The sequence below is a fragment of the Anser cygnoides genome, chromosome 31 (assembly GCF_040182565.1).
Source record: "Anser cygnoides isolate HZ-2024a breed goose chromosome 31, Taihu_goose_T2T_genome, whole genome shotgun sequence".
NCBI classification, from domain to species: Eukaryota; Metazoa; Chordata; class Aves; order Anseriformes; family Anatidae; genus Anser; species Anser cygnoides.
In genome coordinates this window covers 3045217-3064746 of record NC_089903.1, presented here as the reverse complement: position 1 = coordinate 3064746, position 19530 = coordinate 3045217, and the positions used below count along the sequence as shown (strand labels likewise).

Genomic DNA, 19530 nt, shown 5'->3' with positions numbered 1-19530 from the left:
CCAACCAGAACCAGCATGCGTGTGCAGGTTCTTGCCCTGGTACCCGCTCTTGCAGCTCATGTCAGCAGCCAAACCCAAGAGTGTCAGTAGGCAGCAAGTGTTGCAGAGGAAGGCAGGAGTGGCTCCCTGAGGATGGCTGTCTTCCCCGGGCTGTGACAGCATGTGGACCCCTGTCCCTGCGGGGGCCAGGTCTTCAGGTTCACCCCGACCTGCCTGCTCTGCACATGCTGTGCCGGGAAGAACGGCTTTTCGCTGGTGACGATAGCAAGATTGAGTGGCTTAGCAGTTACAAAGACATGTCTTCTTTCCTGTAGCATATTCTCCTGTTTTTAAAGGACAGGCTCAGCTCAATTTGACCAGATCGTGGTGTTTTTTATTGATTACTCTACGTCATGCAAACAGTGTGCAATTTACTTCTTTTTATTGCACTACCATACAAAGAGGAAGATCAGCTATTAAGACTAGAGGTAGAAATGTAAGTCCTAGAAAGGGAAAATGCTAACAGGGTTTGGAAGAAATAATTTCACTGGTCTTAAACGCTCTGCTGTACTCTGAGGTCAACTCATTAACTTGTTAAGGACTAAACCTGAAATTACAGGTGCTCATCACTTCTGAATATCACTGCTGTTCTCCTGAACATCTCTTAAACCTAGCTACAGCTAGCTGGGAAATCTCCACCTGCATCTTTGTCCCATGACATTGCCTCAGCCCCCTCAGTCACTGCAGGGTGCTGGGGAAGAGGGAGAACACAGCATGCCATGGGAACTTCTCTCATCTCTGCCTGATTTTAGATGACGATGTTGCTTCTCCATATCCAGCTTCTCAGCTGGATCATGGTTTGGAGCCTCGGGAGGATCCCCGAGGTAGCAGAAGGAAGGAGCATCTAGGTGCTGCAGAGCCAGCAGGCACCTTGCGCTTGAGTTGAGACCTGGGGTGGGCACGGGGAGGGCCCTTCTCCGGGCAGCTCCACGCACGCTTAGTTTGTACCAGCACGGTGCCACTGCAGGCACCCAGCAACTGTTTGCAAGATGCTCTGGAGTGGCAGGGAGAGACGAGTGCCGTGGAGCAGTCCCCTCTTTGAACCGCATTCTCTGTCACTCTGGTCAGAAGGAGTATGTTGGCGTAGTTCACAGGAGGGACTCCACTTGTGTTTACAGATGGGACCGAAGGCGAAGGTGATCCAGGCTCCCAGATGGGTTCCAGGACTGAAGCTCTGGGAGATGGCCTGGGTAAGTTGTGGCTTTTGACTTCCTTTGAGAGCTGCCAGCTCAAGCCCAAACGTCAGCCAGGCATCTCTGCAGGTGGGAGGGTATAGACCGGCACGTGTGTGTGTGCCCTGTCAAGGCACGAGCCCTGGTATGCTCTCCTACTGAGCTATTGATGTAGATGGCACTGGGACAGAAACTTCTCACGGGTCTTTGGTTGCAGAAGTGTCCCCAGGGAGGGCTTTGCCAGACCCTCGGCTGCTTCCTGCGCTGGAGCCCAGCTGGTATCCCAGGGGTGGGTAGTCATTTCACTGACTTCACAAACTAAGCCCTGCTTCTCCAAATTGCACTGGTGCCAAAGTTAACTTCCTACTTTCTGTTCAGGTCCTCTAACAGCGAAGGACAATGCTGAAATAAGAAAATCTTCCCCAACATCCCCTGACATCATAGAGGATATCATAAAGGAGTTAGAGAAGGCAGCACCTGGTGGGTATATTTCACTCTGTCCGCCATAAGACTTGGGAAGCTGAGGTTCTAAATCCATGTGTGGACACACCGTAACCTGCACAGCAGGAAGGGATGGATCAGAGCGGAGACACTCAATTTCACACCTAGCAGGCACTGGTGAGCGCCAGAGATGGCCGAGAGCCTCTGCTGCCGCTTGTGGGTCACGCCGTGTCCCGGGGGCAGCTGCTAGCCCAGCACTACCATAAGTGGTCCGAGCTGTTCCGTGCAAACATTGGTATCCAGCCAGCAGCAACTGGTGTGTGCTTGCAACTGTGCCCAGAATATGGTTCAAGGAGGAGCAGTTCCTTATAGTCACACTGTCCTGCTTTCTTTCTAAAGGGCTGGTTAGAGAGACTGTGCCGAAGGAGGTGCTTTGGCAAGGAAGCGGTCGCACACTGCCGCTCCCTGGCAAAAGAACAGAGGCAATGAAGTCAACTGCCCCACCCGGTAAAGGCTGTTTCTTGGTCATCCGCTGTCACCAACCAGAACCAGCATGCGTGTGCAGGTTCTTGCCCTGGTACCCGCTCTTGCACCTCATGTCAGCAGCCAAACCCAAGAGTGTCAGTAGGCAGCAAGTGTTGCAGAGGAAGGCAGGAGTGGCTCCCTGCGGATGGCTGTCTTCCCCGGGCTGTGACAGCAGTGCAGCGGAGAGACGCTCACAAAGCTCTGTGGCTGTGGTTAGAGAGGGGTCACCTCCCAGCGCACCCAGTTCCCAGGGATTTTGGAACTTTGCTCTTGGGGGAACGAGGCCGTCAGAAGCCCACTGAGCAGACAATGGGAAATGGGACCCCTCCTGTGAGCTGAGGCCCAGAGTGGTGCCCTGACTCAGTGCAGATGGGGCACTGCCTCACTGGCACTCCTGGGCTCCCGAATTTTGTTCAGTTTTGTCCCTAAGGCTCCGAGTGTGCCTCGAGCAGCGAAGGTGGGCAAGCACCTAAGACCTTTTAGAACTCCAAAGAGCTGGGGGAGCAAACCTGAGACACTGGGCCCTCAGCATTATGGCAGGGAAAACAAAGGATGGAGGGAAAACAAAGCTGAGAGGCAAAAGGGAGGCTCCAGAGTGCCTTGAGTTGCAGTGCCTTTGGCAGATTCCCCAGCTTCTGCTGAACCTCAGGAAGCATTGCGGCCTGAGGATTTTCACTTGCTCAAAGATGCTAACCAAATGAAACAGAACACTTCCTGGCAATGCCAGACCTCCTGTGAGATTACCAGTAGTGCGCAGGACACAGCAATGTCCACAATTGTTCTTGCAGGCGTGGATGGGGAGAACAATGCAAACACCGCAAAGCCCCAGAATTTCCGAAGTTACTGCGTAGGAGGCGCTGTGGCATTCTTGGTTCTCGTCCTGCTTGGGACAGTTGCGTGCTGCGTGCTGTGTGCTTGTGGGGCGTTGGAGGCAGAAAAATCAGTGAGTTGTTGTTCCCCCGCTCCCTCTCCTCCTCTCCCCCTCCCAAATTCTTTACCGTATCTTTGTTAACATTATTATATGGCTGCTGCCAGCCAGGAAGCAGTTGTCGTTAGCGTATTGTGAAGTGAGCAGTTAGTTTTTGACCAGACTCTTCTGAAATTTCTGCTGTCCAGTGCTTTAGGTGGCCTCTAATTCCTGGGCATTCTGTTCTGGAGCCCATTTTTCTGTTGCTGGTCTTAGCGAAGCTTGGCCCTTCCGCAGCAAGAGCAGAGCCAGGGACAGCCGTAGGCAAAGCGAGGTCAGGAAGAGAAATGCAGGAGCTGAGAGAGAGTGCCATCAGAGAGAGAAGCGCAGCAGTGCCAGTTCCCCCCCAGCACAAGGCACCCTGTTCTGGGATGCCCTGAATTGCAGGTGTCCGCCTCAGCCAAGGTGTGCCAGCTACTGGGAGCATGGGGATGAGCCCTGCCAGCTGCGGGCATTGCCTTGGAGAGGGGCAGTCGGTGTGTCACAGCCGCACCTGAGCGCTGCCAGCGTGCGTGTCCTCAGCACACACAGAGCTTGTGTGTTTAATTACACATCCCAAAGAGCGGATGGGCAGCACCTCCCCGAACAGGGAGCCGAGGCCGTCACCTTGTTGGGACAGGGCCAGGGCCGGGCAGGGAGCTGAGTACTGGTCCTTGCAAGGCGCTCTGAAAAAGGGCAGTCGGTGGCTGTGGTGACCGGGCCCTGCAGAGCCCGGCTGTGGACCCCTGTCTCTGCGGGGGCCAGGTCTTCTTGCTGGGACAGCACGTGCAGAGCAGGCAGGTCAGGATGGCTGGCGAGGCGCTGGGGAGGAGACAAGCTGGGGCAGGATGTGGAGGGGAGCAGAGTCCCAGCCAAGGGCACAGGGCACCCTGTTTTCTGCACAGAGCATGTTTGCCCACATCTCAAGCACAGCCGGATGCCGGCACCCTGCTGCCTCGCACCCGCCTGGCACCGCAGCACGGCCTCAGCAAATTCCTGTCTCCGCAGGCGCCTCGCCACAGCCCAGGCAGCCCAGACATTGACACCCGCAGCCGCTCCGTGAGCCCCTACAGGCAGCCTGACCACCGTCGTACGCCTGAGAGCCAGGCCCGACGCCAGCGGCCACCATCAGTGCCTGGAAGACCGACCCGCCTGCCACCAGCCCGGCCTCCACAGCCCCCACGCACGGCAGCAGACCAATGGAAGGCACGCGACCGGCCCAGTATCCCCCAGTCCTCGTGGGCACAGACATCACCTCCACGGCCCCCTCCACCCTCTTCCAAGGGCTGGGGCAGCCCCCCCCGGGATGCAGCCTTGGCCACACTTTCAATAAACATTGAATAATACAGCACAGCAGTCCGGGTCTTATGTACAGCAACACCCAGGAACCCACAGCAGGACTTTGTGACTGATTGACAAGTAACCCTGAGGGTCCTCGGTGCTGGGGGTCAGCCAGACTGTGCCCACCATGCAGGGAACGCAGGGGAAGGGAGCTGGGGAGCAGCACAGCAGGAGCAGACAGAAGGGCTGTGAGCGCGGCAGCGACCCTGCACAGCGCTCACCCGAGAACCCCCTGCTCAAACTGGCAGTGCCGCAGCCACACACAAGCCCGGGCCCTTCCTGATCCTGGGCCGAGGCCAGGCTCCCCACAGCCAGCCCTCCTCAGGTCCTGACCCTGCACGGATGGCCGATTTTGGCCAGGGCGCCCCATGCCAACGCTCCCACGGCTCAGCTCTCCTCAAGGGGTACAAGAGAAAAATCCCAGCTCATTGCCCAAGTCTCCCTTGTGCTGGGCCCCACAGCTGGATGCTCTGCTCTGGGGAGGGGGGTTTCACGAGGGCACAGCACACGGGGAGAACGGCTTTTCACTGGTGACGATAGCAAGATTGAGTGGCTGAGCAATTACAAAGACAGCTCTTCCTTTCCGTAGCATATTCTCCCCTTTTTAAAGGACAGGCTCAGCTCAGTTTTTACCAGATTGTGGTGTTTTTTATTTATTTCTTTACATCATGCAAACTGTGTAATATACTTCTTTTTGCTGCACTACCATCCTGAGTGGAACAACAGCTATTAAGACTAGAGGTAGAAAGAGGCGACTGAGGGGAGGCCTCACGGCGGCCCTCAGCTTCCTGAGGAGGGGAGTGGAGGGGCAGGCGCTGATCTCTTCTCTCTGGGGGCCCGAGGGAACAGCACGGAGCTTCATTGCCTCAGCCCCCTCCAGTCGCTGCAGGTCACTAAGGAAGAGGTAGATCGCAGCATGCTCCACACACGCTTACTTTTGTACCAGCACGGTGCCACTGCAGGTGCCCAGCAGCCGTCTGCAAGGCGCTCTTGAGTGGAAGGGAGAGACGAGTGCCGTGGAGCAGTCCCCCGATTCTCCCATCAAAAAGTGCCCCCATTCCGAAGCCTTTGGGTACACCTGAACTCCCCTGGGGAGCCTTTACGGAACCCCACACACAACAGGACTCTATGCCTTCTCTCTTTCCAAACAACCCTAAATGTAACACTAAAATTAAACCCTAAGTAGGACCCTAAAAAACACGTACTGTGGCACTTTCTCCCATCAAAAAGTGCCCCCATTCCGAAGCCTTGGGGTACACCTGAACTCCCCTGGGGAGCCTTTACGCAACCCCACACAACAGGACTCTGCGCCTTCTCTCTCTCCAGACCCTAACCCTAATTAAGGCCCCCCCCATAGCCACTAAGACCCCCCCCCAAGCCACTAAGGATCCTCCCTGGGACCCTCCCGACCCCCCCCCCAGGATATTAAGCCTAACCCTAATTACACCCCTAATTAAGCCTCCCAACCCAAGCCTTTGGGTAGACCTGACCTCCCTTTGGGAGCCTTTACACAGCCCCACACGCAACAGGACTCTGCGCCTTCTCTCTCCAAACAACCCTGACCCTAACCCTAATTACAACCCTAATTAAGCCTCCCAACGGAAGCCTTTGGGTACCCCTGAACTCCCTTGGGGAGCCTTTACTCAACCCCCCACACAACGGGACCCTGTGCCTTCTCTCTCTCCGAACAACCCTAAACATAACCCTAATTACGCCCCTAATTAAGCCTCCCAACGGAATCCTTTGGGTACCCCTGAACTCCCTTGGGGAGCCTTTACTCAACCCCACACACAACGGGACTCTGCGCCTCCTTTCTGAACAACCCCGACCCTAACCCTAATTACACTAATTAAGCCTCCCAACCCAAGCCTTTGGGTAGACCTGATCTCCCTTTGGGAGCCTTTACACAACCCCACACACAACAGGACCCTGCGCCTTCTCTCTCTCCAAACTACCCTAAACGTAACCCTAATTACACCCCTAATTAAGCCTCCCAACGGAATCCTTTGGGTAGACCTGAACTCCCTTTGGGAGCCTTTACACAACCCCACACACAACAGGACTCTGCGCCTTCTCTCTATCCAAACAACCCTAAACATAACCCTAATTACGCCCCTAACTAAGCCACCGAACGGAATGCTTTGGGTATACCTGATCTCCCTTTGGGAGCCTTTATGCAACCCCACACACAATGGGACCCTGCGCCTTCTCTCTCTCCAAACTACCCTAAACGTAACCCTAATTACGCCCCTAATTAAGCCTCCCAACGGAATCCTTTGGGTACCCCTGAACTCCCTTGGGGAGCCTTTACACAACCCCACACGCAACAGGACTCTGCGCCTTCTCTCTCCAAACAACCCTGACCCTAACCCTAATTACGACCCTAATTAAGCCACCCAACGGAATGCTTTGGGCATACCTGATCTCCCTTTGGGAGCCTTTATGCAACCCCACACGCAACGGGACCCTGCGCCTTCTCTCTCTCCAAACAATCCTGACCCTAACCCTAATTACGCCCCTAATTAAGCCTCCCAACGGAAGCCTTTGGGTACACCTGAACTCCCCTGGGGAGCCTTTATGCAACCCCAAACACAACGGGACCCTGCGCCTTCTCTCTCTCCAAACTACCCTAAACGTAACCCTAATTACGCCCCTAATGAAGCCTCCCAGCAGCAGCCTTTGGGTAGACCTGCTGTCCCTTTCTCCTCCCCCCCCGAACCACATCTCCCAGCACCCCCCGGCGGGCCGTTCCCTCCCAGCTCCCCCCGTTTCCACCCCGTTTCGTCGCCCTGACGCCATCTCCCCGCGCCATGAAGCCTCCCCCCCGGCCCCGCCTGGTCCCGGCCCGCTTCGCCGAGGCCCCGGCGGGGAGGCCCCGGGCCGCGGCCTGGTCGCTGCGGGAGAAGCGATCGCTGCTGGCGGCGCTGCGGGCCCAGGCCGCCCTCGGCCTCCCGGAGCTCCAGGCCCGGCCGCTGCGGGAGAGCCTCCCCCGGCGGAGCGAGGCCGAGGTGGGCCCGGGGGGGGGCTTAATGGCCCGGGGGGGGGGTCCTTAATATCCCGGGGGGGCTTAAAGTCCATGGGGGGGGCTTAAAGGCCCGGGGGGTCCTTAAAGGCCCGGGGGGGGGGGCTTAAAATCCATGGGGGGGGCCTTAATATCCCGGGGGTTCCTTAATATCCCGGGGGGGGGGGCTTAATGCCCGAGGGGGGTCCTTAATATGCCTGGGGGGTCTCAGGGAGGGTCCTTAATGGCTTGGGGGGGGGGTCCCTTAATATGCCCGTGGGGGGGGGGGGGTGGTCCTTAATAACACGGGGGGGTCCTTGGGGGGGGGTTGGAAGGGGTCCTGGGTCCCCAATTCCTCGGGGAGGGGGCTTGGGGGGGGTCCCCGGGGGGGTCCTGGGTCCCTGCGTACCCCAAGGTACATGGGGGGGGCGATGGGGTGGTACAATGGGATGGGGGGTGGGGGGTCTGGGGAGACCCGGGGGGGGGGGTCTGGGGGTGCACGGGGGGAAATGGGGGGGTACATTGGGATGGGGGGTACATGGGGATGGGGGGTACATGGGGGGGGCTGGGGGTACACGGGGGGGGCAATGGGGGCTTTTGGGGTGGCAATGGGGGGGGGGGCATATCAGTGGGTCCTACGGGGTCGGGGTGGGTGGCAGCTCCCGGGGGCTGGAACTACGGGATATTTTTTGGGGGGGGCTATGGGGTATTTGGGGGGGGGGGGGGCTACGGGGTATTTGTGGGGGGGGGTCCCTAATTCCTGTGCCCCCCCCCGGCAAAGATCCTCGGCCTGGTGTCGCGGCTGCGGGGCCGGGCGGCGCGCGAGGCCGTGGGCACCCAGCACCGCGCCTGCCTGGAGGAGCAGCGGCGCTGCCGCGCCCGGCGCCCGGCCCCCATCGAGGTGAGGACCCCCCGCCCCGGGGGGGGGGACACGATTTTTTGGGTGGGGGGGGGACACGGGGGGGTCATATTTGTGGGTTTTCACCCCCCCTCCAGGTGTGGCTGGAGCTGGCACAGACGCTGGCGGAGGGCATGGAGGAGGCGGCGGCGGCGGCGTTTTCGCAGGTGGGGGGGGGTAAAAAATGGGGGGGGGTAAAAGTCGGGGGGGTGGGGGTAAATGGGGGGGTGGGGGTAGATTGGGGGGGTCGGGGGTAAATTGGGGGGGTTCAGGGGTAAGTTGGGGGGGTTCAGGGGTAAATTGGGGGTTTCAAATTAGGGGGGTGAGGGTAAAATGGGGGGGGTTAATGGGGGCTGGGGGTAAATTGGGGGGGGGGGACCGGGGGTAAAATGGGGGGGTGGGGTAAAGTGGGGGGGTTGGGCGTAAAATGAGGGGGGGGGTTAAATGGGGGAGCCAAAATTGGGGAGGGGGGACAAGGGGGGTGAGGGTAAAGTGTGGGGGGGGTTGGGGATAAAGTGGGGGGGGGTAAAATGGGGGGCTGGGGGTAAAATGGGGGGGTTGGGGGTAAAGGGGGAGTAAATTGGGGGGGTTGGGGGAAAATTTGGGGGTTGGGGGTAAAACGGGGGTTAAACGGGGGGTTAAAGGGGGTAAAATGAGGGGTTGGGGGCAAAAGGGGGGGCTGGGGTTAAAATGGGGGGCTGGGGTTAAAATGGGGGGCTGGGGGTAAAGTGGGGGGTGGGGGTAAAGTAGGGGGGTTAAATTGGGGGATAAAATGGGGTTAAAAGGGAGGGTGGGGGTAAAGTGGTGGGGTTGGGGGTAAAATGGGGGTTGGGGGTTAAAGGGGGGGTAAATGGAGGGGGGGTCAAGTAGGAGGGGCTAAACTTTAGGCCAAAGAATTTCAGGGCCAGTGGGGGATTTTGGGGTCAAAGCGGGGGATTTTTTTGGAGGGGGGGGTCAAAGCGGGAGGGGAGGCAGGCTGAGGCCACGTCCCGCCCCCGCCCCCCCCCCAGGCGCTGACCATCGCAGGCACGGAGCCGCGCAGCCGCCAGCCGGGGGGCTGGGGGTGGATTTTGGGCGGCTCTACGGCTTCCTGGCCCGGCTGGCGAGGGGGGGACGCCCCCGAGCTGCCCCCCGGAGGTGAGGGGGGTCGGGGGGGGGGTCACGGGGGTGGAGGGTGGCAGAGGGAAGGAATTGGGTGGGATACGGGATGGGGGGGTATGGGGGGGGTAGGAGGGGGTTGGGAGGGGTCCAGGGGATGGGGGGGGGGCAGGAGGGGGTTTGGGTGGGGGTCCAGGGAATGGGGGGGGGGGGCAGGAGGGGGTTGGGGGGGATTGGGGGGGTCCATGGGATGGGGGGGACAGGAGGGGGTTGGGGGGGGGGGGTTGGGGGGGTCCAGGGGATGGGGGGGACAGGGGATGTGGAATGGGGGGGGGGGGAACATGGAAGGGGGGGCCATGAGGGATTGGGGGGGTCAGGAACTGGGGGGGTCCAGGGGATGGGGGGGGGACAGGAGGGGGGTTGGGGGGATTGTGGGGGTCCATGGGATGGGGGGGGGGCATGAGGGGGTTGGGGGGGGGGTGTTGGGGGGGGGGGTCCATGGAATGGGGGGGGGCAGGGGATGTGGAATTGGGGGGGGGGACATGGGGGGGGGGGGCATGAGGGATTGGGGGGGTCAGGAACTGGGGAGTCCAGGGGATTGGGGGGTGTCACGGGATGGGGAATTGGGGGGGACCAGGAGGGGTTGGGGGGCGGTCAGGAATTGGGGGGTCTAGGGGATGGGGGCTATGGGATGGGGGGCACAGGACAGGTTGGGGGAGGGTCAGGGGATGGGGGCAGGAGGGGTTTGGGGGGGACCATGGGATGGGGGGCACAGGAGGGGGTTGGGGGGGTCCAGGGGATGGGGGCACAGGAGGGGGTTTGGGGGAGGGATTGGGCGGGTCAGGGGACATGGGGGGGGTTGGGGAGCATGGGGGGCTCAGGAGAGAGACAGCGGGGGGGGGGGGGCTCAGGAAACATGGGGGCGTACTCGGGGGGGTTCCCTGCACCCCTAGAGACCCCCCCATCTGTGCGCCCCCCCCCCAAATGTGTGCCCCCCCAGAAGCCGCGGTGCTGCTGGCCCTGCTGGCCTCGCTGCCCCTGCCCTGGGGGCCCTGCCCCGCGCCCCCCTCCAGCACCACCTGCGAGCCGCCTACAGTGCCCTCACCGCCCCCGGGGGGGGGCACCGGGGGGCCCCAGGGCCAGGACCCCCCCCGGCTCCCCCCTCCTGGGGGGCGCTGGGGCTATGCCCCCTCAACCTCTTCCTGGTGCCCCTGCGGCTGCTGGCGGCCCCCCCCCCCCCCGCCGTGGCGGGGCAATAAAGGACCTGCTTTGACCCCAAAACGGACTCGTGATTTTTTTTGGGGGGGGGGGGGATTTGGGTTGGGGGGTTGGGGGATGGGGTCTTGTCCTGTCCTGTGCCCCCCTGTCCCCTTCTTGCCCCCCCCGTCCCTATTCTTGTGCCCCCCCCCATGTTGTGCCCCCCCAGTCCCCATTATTGTGCCCTCTCCTTATCCCTCCCCCTTTTCTTGTCCCCATTATCATCCCCCCTTCTGACCCCCCGTCCCCATTATTGTGCCCCCCCTTGTGGCCCCCCCATTTGCTCCCTCCCGTTCTTATGACCCCCCCCTTCCCCCCATCCCCATTATTTTGAGCCCCCCCATCCCCATTCTTTGCCCCCCTGCCCCAATTCCCCCCCATCCCCCTTATTTTGAGCCCCCCTTGTGCCCCCCCATCCCCATTATTTTGTCCCCCCCCGTGCCCCCCAGCCCCATTATTTTGCCCCCCGCCCAAATTCCCCCCCTTTTCCCCCATCCCCATTATTTTGCCCCCCCGTTCCAATTCCCCCCCTTCTGACCCCCCCCATTCCCATTATTTGCCCCCCCTCTTCCCCCCCCATTACTTTGTGCCCCCCCCTTTACTGGCCCCACCCCCACCGCGCATGCGCCCCTCCCCTTCCCCTCCCGCGCATGCGCGCCGTGGCCCCGCCCCTTCCCCTATCCCCCTGCGCATGCGCGGACGGAGCCAAGATGGCGGCGGCGGCCGGCGCCTCGTCCTCGGCGGCCGGGAGCAACGGGGCGGGCGGCATGGAGGTGGACGCCGCAGGTACCGGCCCCGCCCTCCGCCCTAGCCCCGCCCCCTCCTCGCTATGGCCACGCCCACTCGGGCTCGGCCACGTCCACCCGCGAAGGGGCTCCCCCCTCTCCCCGCGGGGTGAACCCCCCCTCCCCTGGGCCCCGCCCCCTTCTCGCGCTTCGTCCCGCCCCCCGGGGTTTGGCCACGGCCACACGCACGGGGGACACGCCCACAGGGCTTTGCCCCGCCCACTTGGGGTGTTGCCCCGCCCCCTGGGCGTTTAGCCCCGCCCACACAGCCCTCGGGCCACGCCCCCGGGGTGAGTCTCACCCCCTGGCCACACCCCTCAGTCCCCGGCCACGCGCCCTTCTCCCAAGCCCAGCCCCCACCCCAATCGCTGGCCACGCCCCCATCCCTGGCCACGCCCCCGACACGTGGCCACGCCCCCGTCTTATTGGTCACACCCCCAGCTCCCATCCATATCGTTTGGCCACACCCCCTATTTCTTGGCCACGCCCCCAATCACCAGACCACGCCCACAGCCTCTGGCCACGCCCCCTTCCGGGCCACGCCCCCAGCTGCAGGCCACACCCCCACCCACTGCCCACGCCCCCTTTCAATGACCACGCCCCCTTCGGTTGACCACGCCCCCTTACATTAACCACGCCCCTCCCCGGCCACACCCCTCCCTGGCCCACACCCCCCCTCACCCCCCCATCCCCACCCCCTTCCCCCCCTCCCCACCCCTCCCCCCATACCCCCCCGCCTTTAGCCCCTCCCCCGGACCCCTCCCTCTTCCCAAGCCCCGCCCCCTCTGCAAGCCCCGCCCCCTGACGCTCTCACCCCCCCCGCAGCCCCCTCGGTGATGGCGGGGGGGTGACGGGCAGCGTCTCGGTGGCGCTGCACCCCCTCGTCATCCTCAACATCTCCGACCACTGGATCCGCATGCGCTCCCAGGAGGGGCGCCCGGGGCAAGGTGCGTGGGGTCCCCCCCCCCCCCAAAAAAAAAAAAAAAAAAACCACCCCAAAAACCCCCCACAAAATACCCCAAACCCCCCCCCAAAATCCCCCTCCCCCTCCCCCCCCCCCCCCCCCGATCATACAGCATCCCCAGTGGTGTCCCAGTGTCCCCTTATAGGGCCCCAACCCATGGGGACCCCCCCCCCCTCTCATTTGTCACGTGGTATCCCCCCAGGGGGTTCCCAGTACCCCCCCCAGTTGCTCCCAGTATCCCCCAGTATCCCCCCAGTACACGCCAGTTGCCCACAGTAGGGTCTCAGTGCCCCCCTATAGGGCCCCAACCTGTGGGGACACCCCCCCCCGCCCCCCCATTGCCCACATGGTGTCCCCCAGAGCGGGTCCCAGTAACCCCCCAGTACCACCCAGTTGCTCCCAGTACCACCCAGTATCCCCCAGTTGCTCCCAGTATCCCCCACTACCCCCCCAGTTGCTCCCAGTATCCCCCAGTTGCTCCCCGGGTTATCCCCAATGTCCGGGGGGGGGGGGGGGGGGGTGGTCCCAGTGCCCCCCTGTAGGGCCCCAGACCACCAACAGTGGTGTCCCCAAGGGGTGGCTCCCAGTGCCCCCCAGTGCTCCCCAGTACCCACCAGTCCCCCCAGTATCCCCGGGGGGGGGGGTCCCAGCTTCCCCCAGCCTGTCCCCAGTGTCCCCAGGGGGCTCCCAGTGCCCCCCGTATAGGGCCCTAGACTGGATTTGGTGTCCCCAAGGGGAGTTCCAGTGCCCCTCAGTTACTCCCAGTACCTCCCAGTACCCCCCAGTATCCCCGGGGGGCTCTCAGTGTCCCCAAGGGGGTCCCGGTGTCCCCAAGCCTGTCCCCAGTGTCCCCAGGGGGCTCCCAGTGCCCCCCTATAGGGCCCCAGACCAACAATGGTGTCCCCAAGGGGGATCCCGGTGCCCCTCAGTTACTCCCAGTACCTCCCAGTACCCCCCAGTATCCACAGGGGGGCTCTCAGTGTCCCCAAGGGGGTCCCCATGTCCCCAAGCCTGTCCCTGATGTCCCCAAGGGGCCCCCAGTGCCCCCCCCCCCAAACCACTCCCAGCACGATAGCGGGGGGCACAGAATGGGCCCCAAGGGGCTGCCCGCTCCCCCCCCCCCCGGGTGAGAAAACCCCCCGGGTGACAAAGCCCCCTCCCGTGACACGGAGCCCCCCCCCCCAGTTATCGGGGCGCTGATCGGGCGCCAGGAGGGGCGCAACATCGAGGTGATGAACTCCTTCGAGCTGCTGGCGCACGCGGTGGACGGGCACGTGGTGGTCGACAAGGAGTACTACTACACCAAGGAGGAGCAGTGTGCGTGGGGGGGGTGCGGGGGGGGGGCCGGGGGGGGCTGGGGGGGGCCGGGGGGGGCTGGGGGGGGGTACGGGGGTCCTGGGGGGGGGGCTGAAGTGGGTACGGGGGGCTTGAGATGGATTGTGGGGGGTTACTGGGGTCCTGAGGTGGGTACGGGGGGGGGCCTGAGGTGGAGTATGGGGGGGCTGGGGGGGGGCTGGGGGGGCCCTGATGTGGGTACAGGGGTCCTGGGGGGGTCTTGGGATGGGTACGGGGGTCCTGGGGGGGGGTCCTGAGTTGGGTACGGGGGGTCCTGAGATGGATTATGGGGGGTTACTGGGGTCCTGAGGTGGGTACGGGGGGGCCTGAGGTGAGTATGGGGGGGCTGGGGGGGGGCCTGAGATGAGTATGGGGGGGCTGGGGGGGCCAGAGGTGGGACTGGGGGGGCCTGGGGGGGGGGGGGGGGGGCTGAGAGGGGTACGGGGGTTCTGGGGGGGGGGGTCCTGAGATGGGTCTGGGGGGGTCGGGGGGTCCTGAGATGGGTCCGGGGTGGTCTGGGGGGGGTTCCAGGGGGTCCTGGGTTGGGTCCAGGGGGGGCCTGGGGGGGTTCTGGGGGGGCCCAGAGAGGTCCTGGGGGGGCTTGGGGGGGGGGGCTCCCAGAGTGGTCTCAAGATGAACCTGAGGCTCCTGGGGCGGCTCCAGAGGGTTCTGGAGGAAGCTTAGGGTCATCCCTGGGGGGGGGGGCATTTGGGGCCGGGGGGGGGGGGGGATCCTGCCCCGTGCACCCCCCCCCCCCAGCACATCCCACTGCTCCCAGTTAAGCAGGTCTTCAAGGAACTGGAGTTCCTGGGCTGGTACACGACCGGCGGCCCCCCCGACCCCTCCGACATCCACGTCCACAAGCAGGTGGGGTTCGGGGCGGGGGAGGGGGCACAGAACCAGGGGACCCCCCCCCCCCCCCAAAAAAAACGCTGACCCCCCCGAAAATGTGCTGCCCCCCCCCCCCCCCCCCAGGTGTGTGAGATCATCGAGAGCCCCCTCTTCCTCAAGCTGAACCCCATGACCAAGCACACGGACGTGAGTTTTGGGGGCCCCGGGGGGATTTTTTTTTTGGGGGGGGGGGCTTCTGAGACCCCCCCCCCCCAAATTATCTCCCCCCCCCAATAATATTCCCCCCCCCCCAGCTGCCTGTCAGCGTCTTCGAGTCTGTGATCGACATCATTAATGGGGAGGTAATTGGGGGGGGGGGGGGGAATGGGGTGGTGAGGGGGAAATGGGGTTGGGGGGGGCAAATGGGGCTCGGGGGGGGCAAATTGGGATGGGGGGGTAAATGGGGCTCGGGGGTCAAATGGGGCTGGGTGGGTAAATGGGGGTGGGGGGGCAAATGGGTCTCGGGGGGGCTAATTGGGGCTGGGGGGAAAATGGGGTGGGGGGGGTAAATGGGGCTTGGGGGGGGGCAAATGGGGATGGGGGGGTAAATGGGGTTGGGGGAGTAAATGGGGCTTGGGGGGGCAAAGAGGGCTGGGGGGGTAAATGTGGCAGGAGGGGTCAAATGGGGCTGGGGGGATAAATGGGGTTGGGGGGGTAAATGGGGCTCAGGGGGGCGAATGGGGCTTGGGGGATAAATGGGGTTGGGGGGGCAAATGGGGCTTGGGGGGCAAATGGGGCTCGGGGGGCAATGGGGTATGGTGGGGGGCAAATGGGGTTTGGGGGTAAATGGGGCTGGGGGGGCGTAAATGGGGCGGGGGGGGTAAATGGGGCTGGGGGGGTGTAAATAGGGCCAAGTAGGGACTGTAACAAAAATTGGGGCTGGGCGTCAAAACGGCTCACGGGGCTGGGGGGGGGTGGTGCGTGGCCGTGCCCCCCCCATAGCCCCCCCCCTCTGTTGCCCCCCCCCCCCCCCCCCAGGCCACCATGCTGTTCGCGGAGCTGCCCTACACCCTGGCCACCGAGGAGGCCGAGCGCATCGGGGTCGACCACGTGGCCAGGATGACGGCCACGGGCAGCGGGGAGAACTCCACCGGTGGGGGGGCCAGGGGGGGGGCGGGGGGGCGGCTAGGGACTTGGGGGGAGGGGCAAGGGGGAGCATTGGGGGACATGGGGGGGGGGGTGTATCAGGGACACGATGGGGGGAACAAGGGGAGGGGGTGGGGGGGGGGGCATCAGGGTTATGGGGGGGGCAGGGGGATGGGGACATGAGGGGGGCATTGGGGATATGGGGGGGTGTCAGGGACACGGGGTATCTGGGACATTGGGCGGGGGACAAGGGGAGGGGGCAAGGGGGGGCGTCAGGGTTATGGGGGGGGCAGGGGGACGGGGACATGGGGGGGGCAAGGGGGGACATTGAGGACATGGGGGGGGGGCAGGGACAGGGATATAGGGCGACAAGGGGGTGTCAGGGACGTGGGGGGAACAAGGGGGTTGGGGGGGGACGTCAGGGACATGGGGGGGGAATGTGGGGACACATTGACATGGTGACACGGTGACGTGCTACAGTGAGGTGGGGTGACGTGGTGACACGGTGACGCAGTCACACGGTGACATGGTGACACTGTAACATAGTGACATAGTGACATGGTGACACCGTGACACCGTGGTGTGGTGACACGGTGACATAGTGACTCGGTGACACTGTAACATGGTGACATAGTGACACTAACGTGGTGACACGGTGACACAATACAGTGACACGGTGACACGAATGTGGTGACGTAGTGACCCGGTGACAGTGTAACGTGGTGACATGGCGATACTGTAACATAGTGACATGGTGACGCAGTGACGCGGTGGTAACGTGGTGACACAGTGACATAGTGACACTAACGCGGTGACGTGACACAATACGGTGACATGGTGATGCAGTGACACTAACGCAGTGACACGGTGACGTAGTGATACAGTGACAGTGTAACGTGACATGGTGACGGTGTAACATGGTGACAGGGTGACATGGTGACAGAGTGACACTAACGCGGTGACGTGACACGGTGACACGATACAGTGACATGGTGACAGTGATGTTGTAACGTGGTGACACGTTGACATAGTGACACAGTGACTGTAACGTGGTGACAGTGACTAACGTGGTGACACTAACAGTGATATGGTGACAGGGTGACGTGGTGACGTGACACGGTGACACAATACGGTGACATGGTGACGCAGTGACGCTGTAATGCGGTGACACGGTGAGATAGTGACACAGTGACACTAACATAGTGACATGGTGACAGGGTGACACTAATGTGACATGACAATACGGTGACATGGGGACGCAGTGACGCTGTAACGTGGTGACATGGTGACATAGTGACACAGCGACAGTGTAACGTGACATGGTGACACTAACGTGGTGATATGTGACATGGTGACACAATATGGTGACATGGTGACACAGTGACACTGTAACGCGGTGACAGTGACACTGACAGTGTAACGTGACATGGTGACACTGTAACATAGGGACATGGTGACAGGGTGACACTAACGTGGTGATACGTGACACGATACGGTGACATGGTGACGCAGTGACGCTGTAACGCAGTGACATGGTGACATAGTGACAGTGTAACGTGGTGACATGGTGACACTAATGTGGTGACGTGACACGGTGACACAATACGGTGACATGGTGACGCAGTGACAGTGTAATGTGGTGACACTAACATAGTGACACGGTGATAGAGTGACATGGTGACACTAACGTGGTGATGTGTGACACGGTGACACAATACGGTGACATGGTGACGCAGTGAGGCTGCAACGCGGTGACACGGTGACATAGTGATGTGGTGACACGGTGTCCCCGTCCCCTCCCCGCAGTGGCCGAGCACCTGATCGCCCAGCACAGCGCCATCAAGATGCTGCACAGCCGTGTGCGCCTCATCCTGGAGTACGTGCGCGCTGCCGAGGCCGGTGAGCGGCGCCCCGGGGGGGCCCCGAGGGATTGGGGTGGCCCCGAGGGACCGGGGTGGCCACAGGGGACTTGGGTGTCCCCAAGGAATTGGGGTGGCTCCGAGGGATTCGGGTGGCCCCAGGGGACTTGGGTGGCCCCCAAGGGATTCGGGTGGCCCCAAGGGATGGGGTTGGCCATGAGGGACTTTGGGGCATCCCCAAAGGATTCCGATGGCCCTGAGGGATTGGGATGGCCCCGAGGGACCTGGGTGTCCCCAAGGGACTTGGGTGTCCCCCAAGGGAGTGGGGTGGCCCTGAGGAATTCCAATATCCCCAAGGGATTGGGGTGGCTCCAAGGAACTTGGGGTGTCCCTAAGGGATTGAGATGGCCCTGAGGAATTGGGTGTCCCCAAGGGATTGGGTTGGCCACAAGGGACTTCGGGGTGTCCCCAAGGGATTTGGGCAGCCCCAAGGAACCTAGGTGTCCCCAAGGGTTTGGGATAGCACTGAGGAATTGGGGTGTCCCCAAGGAATTGGGGTGTCCCCAAGGAATTGGGGTGTCCCCAAGGAATTTGGGGTGTCCCCAAGGGATCCCAGTAGCCCCAAGGGATTGGGATGGCCCCAAGGGAGCTCGGCTTGTCCCCAAAGACGCTGGGGTGGCCCCCGGGGGCCGGGTGGCCCCGGGGGGTGTCCCTAAGCCCCTCTGCCCGCAGGCGCGGTGCCCTTCAACCACGAGATCCTGCGGGAGGCCTGCGCCCTGTGCCACTGCCTGCCCGTGCTCAGCACCGACAAGTTCAAGACCGACTTCTACGACGTGAGCGGGGGACACTGGGGGTTGGGGGAGGCCCAAAAGGGGCCGGGGGGGCACAAGAGGTGGTGGTGGTGGCACCCAAGAGGGCTTGGTGGCCCCATAAGGTCATGGTGACCCCATAAGAGGTGTTGGTGGCCCCATAAGAGGGGTTGGTGGTACCCAACAGGTCTCGGTGGCCCTATAAGAGGTTTTAATGGCCCTATAAAGGGGGTTGGTGGTACCCAAGAGGCCTTGATGGCCCCGTAAGGTCATAGTGACCCCATAAAAGGTGGTGGTGGCCCCATAAGAGGAGTCGGTGGTACCCAAGAGGTCTTGGTGGCCCCATAATGGGGGTGGGTGGTACCCAACAGGTCTTGGTGGCCCTATAAGAGGTTTTAATGGCCCTATAAAGGGGGGTGGTGGTACCCAAGAGGTCTTGGTGGCCCTATTAGGGGGGTTGGTGGCCCCATAAGAAGTGCTGATGGCCCCGTAAGCGGTGTTTATGGCCCCGTAAGAGGGGTTGGTGGTACCCAAGAGGTCCTGGTGGCCCCATAAAGAGGGTTGGCGGTACCCGATGGGTCTTGATGGCCCCATAAGCGGTGCCTGCCCCCCCCCGACGCCCCTTTCCCCCCCCCCCCCCCCCCAGCAATGCAACGACGTGGGGCTGATGGCCTACCTGGGCACCATCACCAAGACCTGCAACACCATGAACCAGTTCGTCAACAAGTTCAACGTCCTCTACGACCGGCAGGGCATCGGGCGCCGCATGCGGGGGCTCTTCTTCTAGCGGCCCCCACCCCAAATAAAAGGCGGCGCTGGGCGAGGGCGCAAGGCTGGCTGGTGACACGCCGGGGGGGGGCACCCAATGGGGGAATATAAAATGGGGGGGACACCCAACAGGGAACATCCAAGGGGGTGGACACCCAATGGGGGGGATACCAAGGGTGGGCACCCAGTGGGGGAACATAAAATAGGGGGACACGCAATGGGGGAAATACCAAGGGGGGGACACCCAACAGGGAACATCGAAGGGGGGGGCACCCAATGGGAGAGCACCCAATGAGGGGGGATACCAAACAGTGG

General features: G+C 62.5%; 2 protein-coding genes and 1 long non-coding RNA gene across 3 annotated transcripts; all 3 read left to right on the top strand.

Moving 5' to 3' along the window:
• The first annotated feature begins 1718 nt into the window (after positions 1 to 1718).
• On the top strand, positions 1719 to 5099 carry LOC136787846 (uncharacterized). The gene is made up of 3 exons (XR_010826944.1): positions 1719 to 2159; positions 2966 to 3120; positions 4132 to 5099. It is a non-coding gene; the product is annotated as an uncharacterized lncRNA (long non-coding RNA).
• Positions 5100 to 7145: 2046 nt separating this feature from the next.
• LOC136787823 (snRNA-activating protein complex subunit 2-like) lies at positions 7146 to 10955 on the top strand. Its single transcript, XM_066985153.1, has 6 exons — positions 7146 to 7472; positions 8247 to 8366; positions 8462 to 8530; positions 9374 to 9500; positions 10462 to 10749; positions 10888 to 10955. Exons 1-6 carry the CDS (start codon positions 7275 to 7277, stop codon positions 10953 to 10955), a joined length of 870 nt encoding a protein of 289 aa, XP_066841254.1. The 5' UTR covers positions 7146 to 7274.
• A 473-nt stretch (positions 10956 to 11428) lies between these two features.
• Positions 11429 to 19267, top strand: COPS6 (COP9 signalosome subunit 6). The gene is given in 11 exon segments (XM_066985178.1): positions 11429 to 11504; positions 12329 to 12343; positions 12346 to 12450; positions 13653 to 13784; positions 14581 to 14669; positions 14778 to 14840; positions 14948 to 14995; positions 15672 to 15786; positions 17586 to 17678; positions 18371 to 18471; positions 19094 to 19267. Coding segments are annotated over 11 exon segments (978 nt in total). The 3' UTR covers positions 19235 to 19267.
• The last annotated feature ends 263 nt before the right edge of the window (positions 19268 to 19530 follow it).